We start from the raw sequence: 16,362 nt of genomic DNA, 5'->3' as shown, positions 1-16,362 counted from the left end.
TTTGCTGATGTGGCGCCTGCCGGCTGGTAGCTACAGTTTTAAAAACCCACGGGAGAAGACTTCAAACAAGCCTTGCGTAAGCACAAGGTATTGAGTCCTTTATTTTAGGTCGGAACCTAATGTTTACCCTTTGCAATGAGCGATAGGAAAATCATTACAGGTTAGTGAACCCCATTCATAACCTTTGAATGCTTTCTGATAGCTTTTACAGATGCTAATTGTCTGCCATGCTAGTACAGCGCTCCACATAGTCTGTTGCTGTCCATCAGGGATTAAACAATGAACAGACCCAGACAGGTCGCTAACCAATGAGAGCACTTCTAATTGCTTACTAACCAATAAGAGTGGACGTAATTGCTGCAATGGAGGGAATCGACTTAGTGCAGCCACTAATTAATCTCCAAAGTAATGATGCAAGTGAGGGCAAGAGCGCAGCGAAGGATTGGAAAATCTGTTTATGCAAGAGTAGCAGCACCAGGGTGTCTGCACCCCCGGAGACTGAGTCACTTTAAGACACTTTGAAGTGAGATAAAATGAGGAATTGCACTTCAGTTTGGAGATCTGATGACTGCCTGTCTGACAAGGTGCACTGTTTAAGTGCTCGCAACATGCGTGCATGTGATGTGTTGCACTATACGTCAGGGAATGGTTTGTTAAAGGTGTAGTTCACTTGAAAATGAACATTTTATCGTTTACTCACCTAGGTGCCACATTTCTGGATCACAGGTAAAAAAACAAAAAAGATATAGAATATCATTCAAAACATTTTTAAATGAAATTACTGCTTTTATTTAACAAAGATGCATTAAATTGACTGACATTTTAATTAAATTATTTAAATATTTTTATGTTTTTTTTTAAAGTACTGGTTTTAACTTTTTTCATCAAAGAATCTTTAAAAAATGTGTCACAGTTTTCACCTAAATATTAAGCAGCCCATGTGCTTTCAACATTGATAATAATAAGAAATGCTTCTTAAGCACCAAGTCAGCATATTAAAATGATTTCTGAAGGACTGTGTGACACTGGTAATGGCTTAAAATTCAGATTATAATTAGGGGTGTCAAACGGTTAATTGTGATTAATCGCATACAAAATAAAAGTTTGAGTTTGCCTAATATATGTGTATGTACTGTGTGTAATTATTATGTGTATATATATAAATACACACAAATGTATATATTTAAGAGAAACATGTTATTTATGTACAAATATTTTTATTTATATATTATATAATTTCTATAAAAATTATAAAAAATACATATACTTGTAAATATTTCTTAAATATATACATGAATGTGCTTGTATTTATATATACATAATAATTACACACAGTACACACACATATATTAGGTAAACGCAAACTTTTATTTTGTATGTGATTAATTGCAATTAATCGTTTGTCAGCTCTAGTTATAATATTTCACAGTAATATTGTTTTATTGTATTTTTTTCCAAATACATACAGCCTTAATGGTAATTGTTTTTTGCATTTTCATAAAGTCAGTATGCTGTAGTGAAATAATTGACAACGTTGTATGATATTATTTTGTAATATTAATAATATTTTAAAGGGAAATTTTGCAGGGAAAACTCACTATTGTATCTCTGTCAGTTGACCTTTTCACACAGTTTACCCCACAGCTACTATTTTGGGGAAAAAATGTTACGTTTAATTGAAATATTAATTATTTTATCCAAATAATTTACGTTGGCAATTCACTAACATGTATGATTTTATATTTTTAGACCTGGACTACTTTGCTTTTACACAAAACTGCCATGTATAAATTTTTTTAGGGCAAAAAAATTTACGTATGCCCTGTCAGGTTTATCTGTAGATTATTAGTGGTTTTATTTTATTTTATTTTATTTATTTTTTATTAATACACTATTACTACTTTTCATATTTGGGCTTAGAGATTTGAACAAACTTCAGCATATAATGTTATACTAATGTTCAAAATTTGGGTTCAGTAATTTTTTTTTTTTTTAAGAAATGAATACTTTGTTCAGTAAGGTTGCATTATCATCAAAATAGATGCAATTTATCACAAGTAGCAGTAAAGACTTCTATAATGGTACAAACAATTTATATTTTAAATAAATTCTGAATGCATTAAAATAATAAGCAATACATTGATAATACATTGATTTCTGAAGGATCAAGGATAAAAAAAGGTTTTCACATCTCTCCATTTTAAAGCAGTCTAAAGAAATATATGATCATTGTAACTCATTATGCACAGTTTGCTAGATAAAGCAGGCAGCACAGTTTAAGTAAAATGTGCTTTGTTTTATTACATTTTAATTAAATTGTTTTATTCAAGTCAAAAATACAATGTAATTATGTATAATACAGTTTATTTCATTACAAGTTAATCTAAAGTAAACTGACTCATTAGAGTACATCAACACAAATCATTTTCTTAAAATCATGTCTGTTATAACTCCTCAAGGCAATAACGGCACAATTTCATGTATTTTTATGCGATGAACCATACTTGTAAATGCACTAGACCGCTAGTCTCTACCTGACATACAGTATGATCTGCCATATAGTTCAGAAATGCATGAAAAACACAGCTCTGTAAAGCTGAGCATGAAAAGTGTTGTTGAGAGTTTCTTTAATTGTCTCGAATAGACATAGGGGTCTCTCACCAGGAAGCTTTGAAACACACTGAGCAAGATAAAGCAGGGTCTTTACAAAGCCAAAGGGAGAATAGCAGGGTATACCAGACTCAGCTGAGAAAACGTGTACTTTTAGGGTACTGCTGCTTGAAATATTAATATGTCTGGAGGAGAAATCTCATCCTACACACCCCAGCATGCATCTCTCTGATGCACACCAGGAAGTGTACACTTCAATACTTTTGATCCCGTCATCCCCAGCAGTCCCTGGTACAGTGAACTCTACTCGTCTCTCCGACTTTTCGTCTTAAGAAGTGAAAATGTGTATATTACATTTCAGTTTGTTGCAGTAAGTTACATATCATTCTTCTTGGATTTCCATAATTTATCAAATAAAGTGATCCGTTTTGAACCTATAGGTACCTTGGCGTAGCTGAGCTCTTTTGATATTCAACCAAGTCAAATTCAACAATTTGGACACTGAGATTACCGTATTTCAAAGAGTGAACCATATAGGGCCTTAAAAATGGAGAATGAAGAAGAAAAGTTCGTTAAGAACCAGGATTTAAAAGGATGTTAAGATATCTTTAATACTTCTTGAGTTACAGGCATGCGGACGTTGGAACGAGAATATTTACACTACCAGTCAAAAGTTTTTGAACAGTAAGATTTTTAATGTTTTTTTTAAAGTCTCTTCTGCTCACCAAGCCTGCATTTATTTGAAATGAAATACAGCAAAAGCAGTAATATTGTGAAATATTTTTACTATTTCAAATAACTGTTTCTATTTGAATATATTTGAAAATGTCATTTATTCCTGTCATCAAAGCTAAATTTTCAGCATCATTACTCCAGTCTTCAGTGTCACATGATCCTTTTTCATTGTTATTATAATCAATATCTAAAACAGATGAGTGCATTTTTGAATGTCTTTGAATAGAAAGATCCAAAGATCAGCATTTATCTAAAATAAAAAGCTTTCGTAACATTATACACTATACTTATCAAAAGCTTGGAGTCAGTATAATTTTTGGGGGGAAAGAAATTTTAGAAATGAGTACTTTTATTTAGCAGGGATGCTTTAAATGGATCAAAAGTGATTATAAAGGCATTTATAATGTTACAAAAGTTTTTTATTTCAGATAAAAGCTTTTTTCTGAACTTTCTATTCATCAAAGAAACCTGAAAAAAAAATTCTACTCAGTTGTTTTCAGCATAATAATAATAAAAATGAATGTTTTTTTGAGTAGCAAATCAGAATATTAGAATGATTTCTGAAGGATCATGTGACTCGAGTAATGATGCTAGAAATTCAGCTTTGAATTCACAAGAATAAATTACTGATTTTGCTGTACTTTGAATCAAATAAACACAGGCTTGGTGAGCAGAAGAGACTTCATGAAAAAAACATTAAAAATCTTACTGTTCAAAAACTTTTGACTGGTTGTTTATGTTGCTCAGATATATGTGATGCACATTTGTTTTTTGACCACTAAAAATGTGTAGAATGTAACAATGGAATCCCAATATCTGTAAAAATGAATTCTGTAAAACATTAAAAATGAAGATGCCTAAAGAAAAGTTTGTTAATAAGTGAAATCTAAAAGGATATACCGATATCCTTAATATTTCTTGAGTTACAAGCATTCAAAGTGTGTGCCAAAATGCCCATTTTCCCATTTTTGAACTGCCACCATTGCCATATAATGCTACAAGGAATGCTAAAGTCAACAGATTTTGCTAATGGACCCATCTCAGTGTAAAAATAACATAATGATGCTGCCATCCTTTCTAGTCATTTTCCTCTGGTGGAGTTGATGCAGAATGACCCATATGCATATATGCGTGTGTACACAGATTTACATTTTACATATTATTTACAATTATGTTGCAGCTGATTTTATTTGGGTGAAAAATAATACCCCTGACGCCTGTGCGTCATCAAAATAACTGCTGCATTTTCTAGATAGAAACACAGTTAAGCGGTCATTACTCGCTGTGTGAATCTGTAAGACAGCTGTGAAAATGAAGACTAAAGACAACTAAGAAAAAGTTAGAGTTAAACAATGGCATAAATGAGAAAGAAATGTCCCTATATCTCCATGTCGATTAGATGCCCCAGGGAGTACTTTTTGTTCAGTTATCACAAAGTCAGCTATCCAGCTACTGCTTAGAAAAGGCTGTCCCTCAAAAGCCTGCATGCAGAAGGAGGCTTATGAAAGAAGCCACAAAGAGCCGAATAATCACTTTGAAGCAGCTACAGAGTTCAGTAGCTGAGAACGGAATAAAGGTGCGCTAGTCAACCATATAAAGAGCTCTGGATAGCGCTGGCCTATATTGGAGGTTGGCACAGATGGATGAATGGTTTGGGAAAAATACTGCAAGGAAAGTTGTTTAAGTCTGCTATAAAATCATTCATCTTTCAGCAGTACAGCAATCTCAAATATTAGAGCAAATTAATATTGCGGTCCTACATTGTCCAAGTTGAAAGAACTGAGATGTTTAACAACCTGGAGCAAGTTGTATATATTAGCCATTAAAGATGAAAAGCTGCCATTGATTTTAGAAAAAATCAGAATGCTGAAAATGAATACTAATATTTCTGCATTTACTCATTTAACCGATGCTTTCATCCAGAGATAAGCTGTTATTAAAAAAGTGAATGTTAGAAATGTAATAAAATCTAATATCATGCTGCTACATTATACACTTTGAACTTCAGTGCTTTGAAATATTAAAAATGTCATATCCTGTACAGTGGGGCCTAAATTGTATTTATGCATGAATGCATAGATAATGTGTGTGTAAAAATAATGCAGTACTTTATAACAAAATATTAAAGAAAGTGTTGTTTATTTTAAAGAATTATAGTATAAGCATATTTGTCAAGCAAATTTAACAAAATTACTTTTTTTTTTTTTTTTTTAAATGGATGAACTATCATTTAAAGGTTTAGGCTTGGTAATATTTTTAAATGATTTTAAAAGTCTCTAATGCTCACCAAGGCTGCGTTTATTTGATATATTAAAAAAGTCATATTGTGAAATGTTATTACAATTTTAAAAAAATATTGTTTAAATATATATTTTAAAGTGTCATTTATTCCAGTACTGTAAAGCTGAAATCATTACTGCAGTCTTCAGGGTTACATGATCCTTGATCCTGAAGAGAAATCAGTCTAATATGCTGATTTGGTGCTCCAAAAAAACAAACAAACAAAAAAACAAACAAAATACAAGGTTGAGTTTGCCTAATATATGTGTGTGTATAATATAATATAAATTGTATAAAAATTATACAAATACATATACTTGTAAATATGTCTTAAATATATACATGAATGTGTTTGTATTTATATATACATAATTATTACACATTTTATATTAGGCAAACTCAAACTCTTATTTTATATGCGATTAATCGCGACTAATCGTTTGACAGCCCTAATATATATATATATATATATATATATATATATTAGGGCTGTGAAGAGACACTTATCCCATGAGATGAGACGAGACACGAGACTGGGTTCACGAGAAGAGATTTTCAAACTTTTCTTAAGAAATCCTCAATGATGAAATATATAGGGAAAATAGTCTTTTATTCAGTTGAAAAAGGTAAAATGCAATGAACATGTAGGTGCATTTTGAACTTTATGAAATTAAACTTCCATTTTAATGAATTATATGCAGTAATAAACAACATTTAAACGAGAGTTTCACGATTCTGGATAAACTGAGAATCCCAGTTGTTTTTAATAAATTGGAGACCATGATTCTCTCACGATTCTGGAGAAAAAGGATTCGAAAATTAAACGAAATGGCATAATTTACTAGTGGTTCTGACAAACTGTTCATTGCTTAAGTCTTTTAAAAACATATATTCATTTATACAAAATAAAAAAATAAATAAAATAAAAAAACTAATTCAGTGAAGGAGTCCGTGTCTCACTTCATTAAGACTTGTTTGACGATTGAAATCTCCTGAATGAATGATTCAATGACACACTTTTTTTAAACAAGCAGTTGTTGCCACCTCCTGGCGGAAGAGGATAAGCGTTACAAATGTTAATACATACAAATGTTAAGATACTTTCGTTTTGATCGCTACTGTAGACGATATGTGTTTATACCCAAACTATAAACTTTTATTCCAGTACTTCAAAGTGATTATTCAGCTCTTTGTGGCTTCTTTCATAAGCCTCCTTCTGCATGCAGGCTTTTGAGGGAATGAATCGAGATCTCGATATTTTAAGGATTAATCATGCAGCTCTAATGTAAACACTGCAAAATGTTTTGCAAGTATATTGTCACGAGAACTTGCACCATATATATGTATATATGTATATATATGTATATATATATATATGTGCACACAATATATATACACAATATATATACAATATACTTATTTTTGTAAAGGACAGCATATTTCAAATAGAATTTAATGAGTTTTTGTGACTATGTGAATGTCTGTGTGAACTGACTTTTATATGTCCTTGCTGAATAAACCTATTAATGTAGTTTTAATTAATCTTTCTGACCTCCAGACTTTTAAACAGTAGTGTAGACTGTTAGGAATGAAGACAAAAAGTATTTAAACACTTTTCTGTTCGTCAAACGTCACATGTCCTATAGTTAATGCAATTTAAAATGTGACATATTTCACTCAGTTCATTAAAGTGTAAGCCAAATTGTGCTTTTCCAAAATACTCTGCATTATATAATCCCTCATGCATGTGGATTTTAAATGCAGAAACTAGTTTTGCTGGTAGAAACCATTATTTCTGCTCTGTTGGTTCAATTTCTTAGTCGATCAATTTGAGAGCTCTGACAAGTGAGGGTAAAAGAAGCCTAATGATCAAACTTTCTGTTTGTTAAGCGTGATCTCCTACTAGTCTTTGAGAATTACAAATTATGCCGGTCTTTGGTAATTATGGCGACCGGAACTTGAGCTGGTGTGAGTGTTTCTAATGAGAGGAGCAAAGTGCCAGCTTTTTCACAGGTTTGGACGCCCCACTGAGTAGTCTTTGAGTGTTATTATTAGCGTTATTATTACTTTTGATTACTTTGTCAAGAGACACGGCATGTATGCAGCTCTAGCGAAGTGATGGAGGTTGGAACACAGGCATTAGAAGTTGCATTATAGGCTGAGTATTTTTGAAAAGTGTTTCTCATATTGCAATGTTTTCATTGATTTCTAATGCAAAGTCATTATAGTGTCATCTGATTTATCTCCGACAGCTTCTCCTGTGGAAACAGAGCATCGTGGGAGCTCAGCCACTCAAAGAGAGCGGAGGGCGTCTGGGGAACCCTATTGGGCGTATTCAGGTGAGTCACTCTCTCCTTCGACCAATAAACAATGAAAACGTGTGCGCAGCATCAGTAAGCAATAGCAACAATGTTTACTCAGCATACGCCACAGCGTGTCTGTGGGGAATCAACCCTATTGGGAAATTTAATGAGTATATTTCCTTTTGAAAGGTGGCAGGTGGGTTTGGTCTATTAGTTTTACATGTTTTGCAGCAGGAAAAGACCACTCTCGAGCCTCTGGGCAAAATCAATTGGAAACGCTGAATGCTTTGTCTCGGAGGTGGAATTTTTTGCATAATCTATAACTCATCTAACTCAGCAGAATCTTGCAGGATAGCTCTTATTTTGTACTTATTGAGAGTTATGAAAATGAATCAATCAATGGCCTCTGGCGGACGTACAGTCAATAATCGTGAACAGCAGCTGCTCTTATCTCATTTCAAACTCGGTTCCTTTTTTCCCGCTTTGTATTTCCAGCTGTTCTTTTGTCTTTTTATTTCAGACTTTTTTTTCTTCTCTCGTTCCTTTGGGCATCTGAACTGTTCGCTTCATCAGCTCTGAAGCTCTGACAGACCAGTGCCGGCTTGTTCTTTGCCAGCATTCTGACTTGTGTCTGTGCTCAGAGGGATGAGGAACATTTATGCCCTTGGTTCCAGCAGCCCTCTAGCATGGAATGATCTTTAAATGGTGCCTTTTCCTTTCTTTTGACTTGCTGGCAGCCATATATGTGTATTTACCATGTGAAGTCGTGCGATAAGCCCTGCAAGGCTTTCTCCCTCAATGTGCCCGCTCTAATAGACGATGCCGCATTTTCCAAATGTCGTTTCCATGATCCAATGATCTATGTCAAAAGACGCTGTTTTCTGAGATTCTGATTTTTTTTTGTTGTTGTTGCTTTTCATATTTCCCTCTAGGAAAGAAAACCTCATATGAATTCTTTAATGTCTCAATATCTGCCTTGTGTTTGAGTGGAATGTGAATGGAGATATATTTTCTAAAGTCTCATGTTTCTTAGATTTTTTTTTTTTTCTCCTGAGAATAAAAACAGTAGTCTTACATGCATCTTCTAGAGCCACAAACTGGGCTCAAATGTGCCAAAAAAAAAAAAAGAGTTGTGCAAAATTAAGGAATTAAGGAATTGACTCCATCTAGTATCTGTATATGTGACCCTGGACCACAAAACCAGTCGAGTATATTGGCAGCAAAAGCCAACTATACACTGTATGGGTCAAAGTTATAGATTTTTCTTTTATGGCAAAAATCATTAGGATATTAAGTAAAGATCATGTTCCATGAACATATTTTATACATTTTCTACCGTAAATATATCAAAACTTAATTTTTGATTAGTAATATGCATTGCTAAGAGGTTCATTTGGACAACTTTAAAGGCGATTTTCTCAATATTGAGATTTTTTTTCAGCCAAATATTTTTCTCGGCCAAATATTGTCCTATCCTAACAAACCATACGTCAATGGGAAGCTTATTTATTCACATTTTTAGATATTGTGTAAATCTCAACTTAATAAAAAAAATGACCCTTATGACTGGTTTTGTGGTCCAGGGTCACAAATAATCTGTCTATGGGTGGGCGATGTAGAAATTTGTCTACTGGTACAGATTTTCTACTATCGTCTCTATCGCAGTTACAGGCTTACGTGACGTTTCTGTGGTAGTAGGTCATGAAAACTTGATGTTTGCAGACATTTTTAAGCATTGTGATTTAAAAACAAGTGATTTTAAGCTGTTCAAATACAATCAGCAGCAAAAGAGAACTTATTTCGCTATATGCGTGCGTTGTCTGAGAGATTGTTTCTGAGCTCACAAGCACATGAAGATGGTTATTTTGCTGCTTTACGGACCTTAAACGGGTAAATATACACACTTGCATGTGTCATAATGCCTGTCTTTGCAAGTATCCTTGTAAACACAGTAATTTTGATCTTAAGTGAAAGCAAACAGCTGAGAAAGAAAACACATGTGTAACAGTGCCTATATTGGATCCGGGCAGCTCTTAAAGTGACAGCGGTCTAATATTCCTGCTGTCTGTCATTCATGTTAATCAAACAACACAAGACAGAAAATCTCTCTCTGCTCTTAACTAAATCACTTTTGTAACTTCAATAAGAATAAATATTTCTTTAATGTACACAGTGAAAAATATTCAGTGTTTTTATACATTTGTTTACTTCCTACAATACATGTAGCATTATTGGTTCTACTGTAGTAGAACAGTAATTAGTTTCTTAATCTCATTTAATTGTTGACTGTTTATTTTATTTTTCTATTTAGGCTAGTTGTGTGTGTGTGTGTGTGTGTTGGCACTGGTGGCAAGAATCATAAAATTTTGATATTATAAAGACCTTATTTAGAGCAAAAATAGCTATATTGTGATATACGTGACCCTGGACCTCAAAACCAGTCCTAAGTAGCACGGGTATATTTGTAACAGTAGCCAGCAATACATTGTATGGGTTAAAATTATCAATTTTTCTTTTATGCCAAAAAGTCATTAGCATATTAGGTAAAGATCATGTTTTATGAAGATATTTAGTAAATTTCTTACTGTAAATATATCAAAACTCAATGTTTGATTAGTAATATGCATTGCTAAGAACCTTAAAGGCGATTTTCTCAATATTTCGATTTGCACCCTCAGATTCCAGATTTTCAAATAGTTGTATCTCAGCCAAATATTGTCCTGTCCTAACAGACCATACGTCAATGTGAGGCTTATTTATTATTTCAGCTTTCAGATGATGTATTAATGTCAGTTTAAAAAAATGAATCCTTATAACTGGTTTTGTCGTCCTGAGTCACATATATTGTTACTGTGAAATAAAATGACTTATATTGTGATATTGGTAATCTATCTATCTATATATCTCTTGTTCTTTTTGTCCATAAGGCCTAACTTTCAAACTTAAGGGATTTTAAAACTGTTTCAAAATTTTCTAAAAATATATATTGAAATCTGACTTAATAATGACTTGAAATGAATAATAGTTGTATTATTTTGTTAATTTGATATCCTTGCATTCAAGTTCAAGTTGCATTTCTGCTTCATTTTTAATTTCAGAAATTAAGTTGGAATTTAATAGGCATTCTCAATTCAATTCTGAACCAAACCTAGAAGAAAGTCTATAGAAGAAAAGTCAGAGATCTCAATATGAGCTCAAATTACTTGAGCTCCTATGTCAACACTTCTTTCATTTATTTCATGTTCATTTTTAGATCTCCTATGTCAACATCTGAGACTCAGTCTGTACTCACACCCAACATAACTCCTGAAATATGAAAGAGCAACCTACAGTATAAGCAGTTCAGTTTTCCTCTAGGTTTGGTTTTTGAGCGCAGCAGGTTTTAAAATGTTAGACTTTCTGTGGACCTTCTACAAGTTTTCATATAGAGTGTTTAGAACAGATGTTGTTGTTTCTCAGGTATAGCTGTGGTTCCACAGCAGTTTCTCTCAAAGCATTAATGAGGCTAGTCAGCATGAAGGGTTTATGATTCAATTCACCAGCAATAGCTGTCTGCTGCACTTGTTTGTGCGTTTTTGCTTGTCTTTCGCACATTTTTTTTCCCCTCGTACAAAGGCTTTATGTTCTCACCAGACACTTTAACTGTCATTTTTGTCTCTTTTTGATTCAATTTCATTGTTTTGCAGCTTGTCCGTGTCAGAGTACTGTGTTGTGTGTTCACTGTCAAGTTAAACCCCCTGCTAGTGTCACTAGGCGGTTTGACGCCACAATATGATGTGGTTGTGTGGACTACAAACAGAGAGCAAAGTCTCGATTTTAGGAACTTTTTTTGTTTCCAATTCTTAGGAAGTTTTATGAGGCACGTTTAAGAGCATTACAGATGTTACAGAAGAAAATATTTCATTTTATGGATCTGTCTGGAGCAACCAGTGTTGGTTTTACAGTAAAAGTTCAGTTAGCTTTGCAAGAGAAAAAAAAAAAACTGTACAAATGGTACTGTTATGCTCTTTGGACATGGTGCTATTGCAATAACATGATTTTTGGAAATGTAAATATTGGAATGTTTTGTAAATACCATGGCACATGATATTTCAGTACCAAAGAATCATGGTATTTCCATCCAAAATTGCTTGCCATGGTATCACCTAATTCTTTATTGTAACGTGTTGACCAGCTTATGTTATTTAAAACATTATGTTTTACTACTAAAATATAAAATTTGGATCATTCATTAAAATACAGTGGGATTTAAAATATCAAACACCATATTAAAATGTAAAATTAAACAGGAAATTAATCTTAAAAAAGATAAGGTTATTTGAAAGAACATTTAAAAAGGAAATGTCATAAGGTTATGGCATAAAATGAAGAAAATGTAAAAAGAGTACATTTTTAAGTTAGATTTTTCACTCAAATATTTACGCTGATATAATAATTTGTAATACATTTTGTAAAGAATGCAAAACACACTGTAAAAAAAATATATTTGTTGAGTCAACTTAAAATAATTTGTTACCCAGCTGCCTTAAAACTCCAAAAAGTTTAGTCAACTTGAAATGTTAAGTTGTACTAAGTGACAACTTAGATACTTGAGTTCATTCAACATAAAATGTTTAGGGCAGCTGGGTAACAAGCCCAGTTTAACAAACTAATTTTCACTTAGTACAACTTAACATTTCAAGTTACCTAAATTTATTTCAGTTGTCTGAACTTAAAATTTTAAGGCAGCAGGGTAACAAATTATTTTACGTTGACTCAACAAATTGTGTCTGTCAGACTTCTGGAGTAACTTTTCATAACAGTTAAGCTTTTCTTAACAGTTCCTCAATTGGAACGGTTAACCTACGAGTCATCTTTAGGACAATCCTGCCAAAATCAGCTAGCACCACTAACCTGTGTTTATGAAAGCCGCTCAGTAGTTTTTCTTAGCCTTTAGTGTTCTTTTAACATTTGGTGACATTTGAAGCATCGCAAGTTTTTTTCAGTCTGTGTGTTTGTGCTTCTTTTGAGCAGAGCCAGAATGCACTCGAACCTTTCATGCTCTCACAATAATTTCTGTGCCAGAAGCGTACTGCAGGCTTTACCTCTTTACCTTTTCCCTCCTTTAAACCCATTTTCGGCGCAAAAGTAAATCAAAGCTTGACAGTTGCGGAAACAATTACAGATTGCCCAAAAAGCCCATCGAAACTCTATTTCAGGATTTATACCTTTCCGTTTATATGCGGTAAGCTAATGCAATCAGTATGAAATAAAAAAACATTAAAAATGTGCAGGAGACACTCGTAATGATGCATTTCAGCTTGGAAAAAGAATGGTCATGCAATCTTTGTTCTGTAGCTCACTTTTTCTAGCTTGACATTATTCAGTTTGGAAACAAGATAAGTAGATATTTGTTGGTAATTTTCCCAATTTAGGCTTGTAATGTGCAAATCAGCATTGTTTATGTGCATGCCAGTGACCTATAAAGGATCCCGCTAACTTTATCGGAGGTTGGATAAAATAACAGAACCCCCCCCCCTTACAGTATATTGATCTCAAGAACCTAATAAGCAGCAGGTCCTTTGCCTTCAGAATAGCTTCCAACAATCTTGAGTAGAATATTGCACAATCCTTCACAGTAGAAAAGCCTCCAGTTCTGTGAAGGATGAAGAGGGTAGGAGTCTATTTCTCGCTTTGTGCTCCAGAACTTCATTCCAGGAAGTGATTCTCTATATAAAGTTTTATATAGCATGATGAGACGCTGTACAGGATGTACCTGGAGCTGTAAAGTTTACTTTTTAAGTTAAAGTAATGAAAGGGACAGTTGTTTTTTAAAGAAATTAATAGTTTTATTTAGCAAGGAGGCATTGAATTGACCTTCATATACAATGAGTTCAATCCAAGATATGCTTTGTACATAATAATGCAACTTTTCTTTCTGTTGAAAGGTTAAGTGTGTAATTTTCAGCATCATTAGCAGCACCAGAATTTAGAAGTAATTATATAATGTGACAGTAATTATATAATGTTAGTTATCATACTTACTCAACCATTTAGGTTTGAATGCATCCTTTGACTTCCTTAAAACTTAATCGCATCAGACAGAGGGAGCCGGATTCATTAGATGTATTTTATACATATTACCTTTGTCAATGCTCAGGAGTCTAGGATTTATTCTTAGACCAGGTTATATTTCTTTGTGTTGGCCTTGGATAAAGACAGTTTCTGTATAGTGGAGCTGTAATAAATTTCAGCTTTGTGAAGCGCTTAATATAGAGGTTTATTTTTTTCATAAAGGTGCGGGAAAAGTTTGGTGGTAATCTCTGAGACTGTACTTTTTTAGTTACAATTTTGGCCTTTTGCCACTTTTATTTGCTGAGGTAATATACAGAAAGGTCAGGAAGTGATGAAGAGAAAATTGTCCGGGTGTCAGCTGTTTCTACCAAAATCCCTTTGAAGACAAATATAATTTTATGATAGAAGAATTTGATGAAATTTCTTTAAATTGAAATTGACACGTAATATATTTTTTGAAATTCTAGATGTACTGTAATGTGAGATCGCTAGGGTCTTTTTCTCAGGAGAAACATCTGAAAAACAGGAATCTTAAAGAGATAGCTCACCCAAAAATGAAAGTTACCCCATGGTTTACTCATCCTCAAACCATTGTAGGTTTATATGACTTTTTTTCTTTCAGACAAATATAATCAGTTATATTAAAAAATGTCCTGCCTCTTTTAAGCTTTGTAATGGCAGTGAATGGGTGTTGAGATTTTGAAGCCCAAAAAAAGTGCATCTATCTATCATAAGAACTCCACATGATTCCAGGGGGTTAATAAAGGCCTTCTGAAGTGAATCAGTGTGTTTTTGTGAGGAAAAATATCCATATTTACAACTTTATAAACCAAACAAAATGAGGATTTGTAAAAAAAAAAATATAATAAAGAAAGAAAGAAAGAAACATCTGAGGATTTTAATGTAAGTCAAGAGGAGTGTATAACAGCTGGCAGAAGCTACAGATTGTGATTTATAAAGTTTTAAATATGGATATTATTCTTACACAAATGCATTGATTCACTTCAGGCAGCCTTTATTAACCCACAGAGCTGTGTGGTTTTATGATAGATAGATTCGCTTTATTGGACTATTGAATCTCAACAGCCATTCACTGCCATCATAAAGCCTGGAAGAGCCAGGACATTTTTTATAATTTTTTTATAAAACTCTGATTGTATGACTCCAGTTGTATTCGTCTGAAAGAAGAAAGTCATATACACTAGGATGGTTTAAGGAGGAGTAAATCATTGGGTAATTTTTCATTTTTGGGTAAACTATCCCTTCAAGCAAAAGTCTCCATTTGCTCACAATTTAATTTTACTGCTGTCAAAAAGTGAGATTAAAGCAATCACATTTTTCTGTTTTGAAACACTGAGCAAAAAATCAGTGTAGGAAATTGCAAGTAAAAAAGAAATGGCAAGTAACACATTGAATTAAACATGACATTTTGTTGTAAAAAAAAATCAGTATATGTAAAATTATTTAAAGTGTCATGTTTGTGAATTTTTTTAAAAAATATATTCATGTAAACTATAGCTTCTGACCTTTAAATCAAAACATACTCATGATGTATGTTTAATTACTGCTTTATTGAATCAGAAATACAGTGTAAATGTTATTTGTGTATTTTACTTTCATTTTATTAGAAGTAGGCCAGCAGTGCCCCCTACAGAATTAAAAATCCTTACTGAACGGGCATTATGACCTGGGGGAGGCTGCCACTGCATGTGCTTTTACTGTTTGCTATCACACACCCAACACATCATTCTGTACATTTGTTCTCAGATTAAATGCAGCGATCCAAAACAGCGAATCTAATCATCATTGAGGCAGACTTTTGCTTCAAGAATGAGTCACACTGCTGACGTGATCTAATCACTAGCACACCCTAAACATGTGTGAGTTAAAGGAGTAGTTTACTTCCAGAACTTAAATTTACAGGTAATTTACTCACCCCCTTGTCATCCAAGATGTTCATGTCTTTCTTTCTTCAGTCGTAAAGAAATTGTTTTTTGAGGAAAACATTTAACAATTTCTCTCCATATAGTGGATTTCTATGGTGTCTCCGAGTTTGAACTTCCAAACTGCAGTTTCAGTGTAGCTTCAAAGGGCTCTAAACGATCCCTGTCTTACCCAAAGAAACGATTGGTTATTTTCTAAACAAAACTGACAATTTATATACCTTTTAACCTCAAATGCTCATCTTTTCTAGCTCTGCGTGAACTCTGTGTATTCTGGTTCAAGACAGTTAGGGTAGGTCGAAAAACTCCCACCTCATTTTCTCCTCCAACTTCAAAATCATCCTACGTCGCTGCAGAAGTACCGACCCAGTGTTTACAAAGTAAACATTCAAAGAAGATCAAACGCCCTTTACAAAAAAAGGTAAAACAGAAATGTT

General features: G+C 33.3%; 1 protein-coding gene across 1 annotated transcript in view; it reads left to right on the top strand.

Annotated features, from left to right (window-relative positions):
* The window catches only part of ca16b (carbonic anhydrase XVI b), a 110,763-nt gene that overhangs the window by 18,577 nt on the left and 75,824 nt on the right, over nucleotides 1-16,362 (top strand). The window contains 1 exon segment of the mRNA XM_051112476.1: nucleotides 7,878-7,964. Within this exon segment, the coding sequence (XP_050968433.1) occupies nucleotides 7,878-7,964 (87 nt within the window).

This window comes from Labeo rohita, chromosome 6 (assembly GCF_022985175.1).
Source record: "Labeo rohita strain BAU-BD-2019 chromosome 6, IGBB_LRoh.1.0, whole genome shotgun sequence".
NCBI lineage: Eukaryota > Metazoa > Chordata > Actinopteri > Cypriniformes > Cyprinidae > Labeo > Labeo rohita.
The sequence above is the reverse complement of the archived record's forward strand: the minus strand, read 5'-3'. Positions and strand labels throughout refer to the sequence as shown.